Source organism: Propithecus coquereli, unplaced genomic scaffold, assembly GCF_000956105.1.
Source record: "Propithecus coquereli isolate 6110/MARCELLA unplaced genomic scaffold, Pcoq_1.0 Scaffold907, whole genome shotgun sequence".
Classification (NCBI taxonomy): domain Eukaryota; kingdom Metazoa; phylum Chordata; class Mammalia; order Primates; family Indriidae; genus Propithecus; species Propithecus coquereli.
Window position 1 is genome coordinate 371,273 of NW_012155363.1, and position 5,951 is coordinate 377,223.

At 62.3% G+C, this 5,951-nt stretch overlaps 1 protein-coding gene across 1 annotated transcript in view; it reads left to right on the forward strand.

The window, feature by feature from the left end:
• MED22 (mediator complex subunit 22) overlaps positions 1–5,951 on the forward strand; it is a 6,544-nt gene extending 593 nt beyond the window's left edge. Inside the window, exons 2-5 of the mRNA XM_012664698.1 lie at positions 458–609; positions 2,033–2,113; positions 2,936–3,144; positions 5,235–5,951. Coding sequence (XP_012520152.1) covers positions 458–609; positions 2,033–2,113; positions 2,936–3,144; positions 5,235–5,424 — 632 coding nt within the window. The 3' untranslated portion in view covers positions 5,425–5,951. The remainder of the gene's footprint in view (positions 1–457; positions 610–2,032; positions 2,114–2,935; positions 3,145–5,234) is intronic.

The window sequence follows — 5,951 nt, forward strand, 5'->3', positions numbered from 1 at the left end:
GACTGGCGGGCTGCGCGGACCGCGCGGCCGGGGTCGGGACCCAAGGGTCCGGCCGGCGCTGGGAGCCGCGGACGGCGGACGGGTGCGAAGCGGGGGGTGCGGTGACCATCGTAAGACCGTCCTCCGCGGCGTGGAGAGGGGCTGTCGGGGCGGCGGGGTGGGAGCGGAAGAAAAGGCTGCGCGCCGAGGGCTGGGGTCCGAAGGCCTCGTCGGACGAGGAGGGGGCGAGGGTGGGACAGCTCTGGGCCAGGGCGTCGTGCACTGCTCCTGCCCAGGGCGGGCGGCGGGCGAGGAGCCCCAGGTCCCGCGGTGCCTGCTGATTGAATGCGGTCCCTGTGTTTGGAAGATGGAGTTTGCTCCGCAGACAGGGAATTTCCAGAAACCTGCACGTTCTGCTATGGTGGGGGGTGGCGGGTGGCGCTGCCCACGCTGAGAGGTCCTGCCCTCTGGGTCCCAGGCCTCCGTCCCCGCGCTGCCTGGCCCGCCATGGCCCAGCAGAGAGCCCTGCCCCAGAGCAAGGAGACGCTGCTGCAGTCGTACAACAAGCGGCTCAAGGACGACGTCAAGTCCATCATGGACAATTTCACTGAGATCATCAAGACCGCCAAGGTGGGTGGGGCCCGGCCCAGCTCCTCCGACCACGGGAGGGAGGGAGGGAGGGAGGATCTCAAGGGGGTGGAGAAGAGAGAGCCCAGTGCGGGGTCCACCCTGGTAAATAGGGGCCCAGGTAGGGGGTCTGCTTCCCACACACCGGCAGTGCCTGGAGTGTCTCCACGCTCTGCTGGGGGTGGCATGCCTCCGGGAACAGGACAGGCAAGGTCCTTGTCCCATTTGGAAAGCCTTTGGGGCTGGCGATGGCAGGGTTATTGACAGAAACAGGCCAGCAGAGCCCGGTAATTGCAAGTCCGGGTAAAGCACCGTCGGAGACTCTGGCCAGACTGCCTCGGCTCCACGTCCAGCTTGCTGGCAGTGCTGGTTTGGGTGGGGACCAGTGCCTCGGTTTCCCCCATGCCGTGATGTCCTTGTGATTATCAATGAGTTTGCGAGCCAGTTACCAAGGGTTCTGTAGCTACTGGGTGTGTGTGTGCAGGAGAGAGGCAGGCTGAGGGGAGAAGCTGGGGAGGCCCCTGCAGGCAGGTGGAGTGGTCGGGGCCAGGGCTGGGCAGGCCCGCTGACCGCTGCAGCCGCACCACATGGGGCTGGATCTCACAGCCGCTGCAGACTCGTTGACCAGTGACGATGACAACGGGAGCCTTTATGTGGTGCTCACTGTGCCAGGCCACACTGGGAGGCCTACCTGTGCCCTGTCCCACCGGGTCTCCAAGAGAATGCCACAAGGCAGGTGCCACTCGTGCCTCTCCACGTTCAAGGAGGAGACGAACTTGCCCAGTGTCACTTGCCTAATAACTGGCAGAACGAGGGTTCGAAAGCAGGCAGTCTGACGCCCGCCCCAGCCCATTCCCTCGCAGGGCCCCATCGGGAAGCCCTGTCCAGGTTGATGGCCACTCTGGCTGGACCCTGGCTCCTTCACCAACCGCCGGGGACACCTCAACCCCACTGTCTGCTTTGCCCAAGTGTGCCCACCTGGAAGAGAGGAGTGGCAGTCCAGGCTTTGTCAGCATTTCATAAACTAACAAGGGTCAGGTGCTTTACCATGGTGCCTGGCACCCAGGAAGCAGTCCAGAAATGGTTGCTAAAAAATATACATCATCCCTTTATTCATCCATTGAACAGTTTACCAAGTACCAGAGCGAATGACATGTGTCCCTACCAAATAGGGCTTCCCCATCCCAAAAAGACTGGGCCAAGAGAAGACCCTATCCCTGCACCTGGCACGGCAGTCGGCATAGGTAGGTGCTGTCCTGACAGAAGTGCCCGTCGCTCCCTTAGAACAGACCCAGAGAGGGTGGGATTGAACCTGCCCGGGGGCCTGACCACCAGAGCACGGCGTCTGTAGAAAGCATGATAGACTGGATGTGGCGAGTTGAGCAGGGTGGGGACGCCCTGACCCGCTTTCTTGTTTGCCCCTCAGATTGAGGACGAGACGCAGGTGTCGCGGGCCACTCAGGGTGAACAGGACAATTATGAGATGCATGTTCGAGCCGCCAACATCGTGAGTCCCCAGGGCAGAGGGCACAGGCTGGGCTCCAGGAGCATCGGGTCCCCACTGAGGTTTCCTGGGTGGAGTGTGGGTCGCTCTGACACTGGTGTGCCGTCCTTCCCCTCTGGGCAGGTGGCAGAAGAGACATACAGAGATGCTGTGTTTTCGCTCCCTGGCAGCTTTTAAGAAGGGCGTAGGTGGCAAATCACCTCTCAGGAGACTGTTCTCAGGAGGGGCACTTGGAGGGAGGCTGGGCAGATGGCTGCTGCGTCCCCCCGGGGCTGGGCAGTGTTTAGGACAAGGGCGGCCCTTCCTGCTGACTTGGAACTTCCCTAAGGCTCCTTGTGAGTGAAAAGGCAAATGACAGAATGAAAACACACGTGCAGTTTAATTGCTGTGATGTCACTGGACAGACACAGCAGGCGTTTCCTCGAGCACGTGTTTGGGTGAAACACACAGGAAAAGGTCACAAAGGAATCCTGCCCCACTGGCAGCTGTGCTGGTCCTGGGAGAGAGCCGGGTCTGGAGGCCGAATGGGATTGTAGCATTCCCCGTGGGGTTTGAGTTTGTAATGAGCGCAATGTGTGCTCGCGTGGCTGACTGGGGACCAGTCCTCCAGGAGCGGGAAGGGAGGCTGAGGCGAGGGAGGGCGAGGGAAGCAGGCTAGGCTCACCTGCTGGTTGGGGCAGGTGTGGGGGCTTCTGCCTCCTGGAACTTGGGTGACCCTGCGAAGGTCGCACCGCAGACCCACTGCGCAGGTGAGGAAGCCCAGGCTCTCGGAGGCCATTGCTTGCCCCCTCACCCCGTGCCTGCCCTGGGTTGTGATGGCTGCAGGTCCGAGCTGGGGAGTCCCTGATGAAGCTGGTGTCTGACCTCAAGCAGTTCCTGATCCTCAATGACTTCCCGTCAGTGAACGAGGCCATCGAGCAACGCAGCCAGCAGCTGCGCGCGCTGCAGGAGGAGTGCGACCGGAAGCTCACTGCCCTGCGAGATGAGGTGTCCATCGACCTCTATGAGCTCGAGGAGGAGTATTACTCGTCCAGGTACAAATAGGGCCAGACCCCTGCACCGAGCAGAGGCCTACCCACCTGGGCCCGGCCCTGAGGGGCCTCCTGCTTTACCAAGCCCTCGCCGGCGTCGCGGTGGAGCTGGCGCGGGTGCAGAGCAGAGCTGGCCAGAGCGCTGACGGACAGACAGCTCGCAGCCGTCCGCGGCCCGGGCCTTTCCCACAGAGCAGCGTGATGGAACTACAGGACTTTTGCCACTTGGGGCAGCCCAGTCTGGAGGAGGGGGGCTCCTGCCGGGCAGCGTCCCTCCTCGAGCAGTGCTTTCTGGGCCTTGCCGCTCCTCTTAGCCCACAAGGCAGTACTCAGATGTTTGAGCCAAGGCTGGCCGGCCCCTCTCAGGCACCAGTGCTCGCCCAGGGATTCAGTTTCATGTGGATGTCACCAAACCCACAGTGTGGAGGTGGGGATGGTCCTGGGAGGCAGGAGGGAGAAGCCCAAGCAGAGCATGGCCTTGAAGCCCGGCCTTGACCACATGGCTCTCCAGGTTCCGGCCAGCTCAGCCTGTTCAGAGCTGGAGCTCTCCTGCATGCCAGGCCCGTGCTGGCCCCAGGGACACAGCAAGGGCAGGACCTGTCACCCTAGCCTTTGTGGGGCCACGTGAAAGCCTGGAACCATTTGAGTAGGAGGAGCCCTGACAAATCAGAGTCTCACTGTATTTACATAGGTGGAAACTGAGGCTGGAGACAGGCGTCGCGCCTGTGCCCATGAACTTAGGCAATGAAGATTCCGTCCAGTAGACAGAATCCACGCCCACCCTGCGCCCTGCCCCGACAGGCCCCTCTCCTCCCTGGGGGTGGGTTGGAAACGCTCCTGGCTGCCCCACGGCCATGCCGGCAGCCCCTGGTGTCTAGAGCCAGCGTGATTTGGGGCTTGGTTTTCCAGGCCTGGACACAGTGTCACTGCCCAGCTAGAGCAGTTCTAGAGTTTTCTAGAGGCTTCTGGGGCCATTTTTGGTCATCAGCAGCATTTCCTACTAAGCAGGGTGGCAGAGAGGGATCCTGGGGTGTTGGAGACCCTTCTAGGGATGTGACTCACAACCCAGCTTGATTTTGCCCCTGGACCAGCAGCTGTGGGGTGATGCGCTGGGGAGGAAACCTGTCCACGGCCATGCCTCAGAGCTGGGCAGGGACCCAGGGCACCTACGCCCCAGGCTTTCCCGTCCTCCCTCAGTTAGCCTCCTGCTTCACCCAGAGGGGCTCTAGGCCAGCTGTGCGCCCTCCCGCAGGCATCTCGTCCACTCCAGCCACCCCTGGATGCCTCAGGAAAGAGGCCAGCCCCGCCCCTTCACACGGCTCCCAGCTCTGCCCCAAATGTGGGCTGCCTCCTGCCCTCTGTGCCCCGCTCCGCTCCAGCCGCCCTGCGCTCGCTCGCCACTCTGTGCTCACTCGGGCTCTTTCTGGCTCTGCCTCTCCCCCTCCACTCTCCTCGGGGTGCCAGCCAGCTGGTTCTGAGACTGGACACAAGGGAGGGAGCCAGGGCTGCCACCTTAGACACTATGGGAAGGGCTACTGAGTCACAGCCATGCTGGCGGGAGTGTGCTTTGCTTTCCTGAGCTGTCACCTGCACCCCTGCCTGCGTTGGAGGTTGGGAACACCTGTTGGGGGCTGACTGGCTGGTGTGGGGATGCAAGGGCAGTACAGGAAGGTGCCAGGGTCTGTGTTCCTAACTGTCCCCGTTTGAGCCGAGTCTGAGGCAAGAATTGACCCAGAAATAAAACAGGTCTCTGCTCTCAGGAAGCTCCTTGCAAAGTGTGGTGACCCTGGAGGCCAGCGAACTCTGGCTGGTCCTCGGCTGGTCCGCAGCTGGGGAGGGGAGGGTGGCCAGGCCCATGGGGAAGCAGGGCAGGAAGGGCACTGCCTGTGGCTGCTGGGCCAGGCTGGTTTCCTCCTTCAGGGAGCGATGGTGGCCCCTGTGGCCCCCTCCCTCAGCCAGGCCGAGTGGAGGAGGGGAAGGCAGGTCTGGGGTGTGGTCCACGGTTTCTTAACTCTGCTTCTGTCTTGCTCCCTGCCCTGGCTTTCCTCTCTGCCTGCTCCTGTCTCTCCCTGGGGTTTCTGGTGGTGGAAAAGCTCGAGCCTTTGCGAAGCTAATGACCTGCCTCTGTGCGAAGCTTACTGGAGGCTGGATCTCGACACAGACTCCACTGATGGCCTCTCTGTCCCTCTGCTGGAGTCCCTGGAGCCCAGTGCTGGCCCCCTGCAGGCTGCGGCCCCTGCCCACTCCCACGCCAGTGGCCCTGGGCCCACGGAGCACGCCTAAGCCTTGGGGCTGCCCTCCCCGCCCCTGGCTACTCAGGAACCAAACCAGGGCTCCCTCTGAGTGCCCGCATGGCCTCACTTCTTCCAGCCCCAGTTCTCCCTGGGGGACTTCAGGATCCCGGAGCCACTGTGGCCTCCTTGGGAACCTCATCAGCCTAGGGTCATCCCAGCCAGGATAGTTGAGAAAAGCTGTTTTTCTGGCCACTTCCAGCTGCCCATCCTTCTAGTCATCTTCCTCCACTGCCTTCCTGGCCAGCCAGGTGGAAGACGGTTTCCAGGACAGGTGTCTGACGTGGGGAAGACCTGACCTGAGCATGTAGTCTGAAATTGGGAGGGGCTCCGAGTGGATAGTGTTAGCCAAGCCCAGTCTCCCATCCTTTGGGCAGAGCTCCTGGGCAGAGTCCCACCCACTGCCTCTTGCCCTGAGCTGCAAACATCCATACCACGGGCTGACTGCCCTGGTAGGGCCGAGTCGGGGGGCTGCGCACACTCTTGCGGAAGCCAGGTGGGGCTCCTTCCTAAACTCTG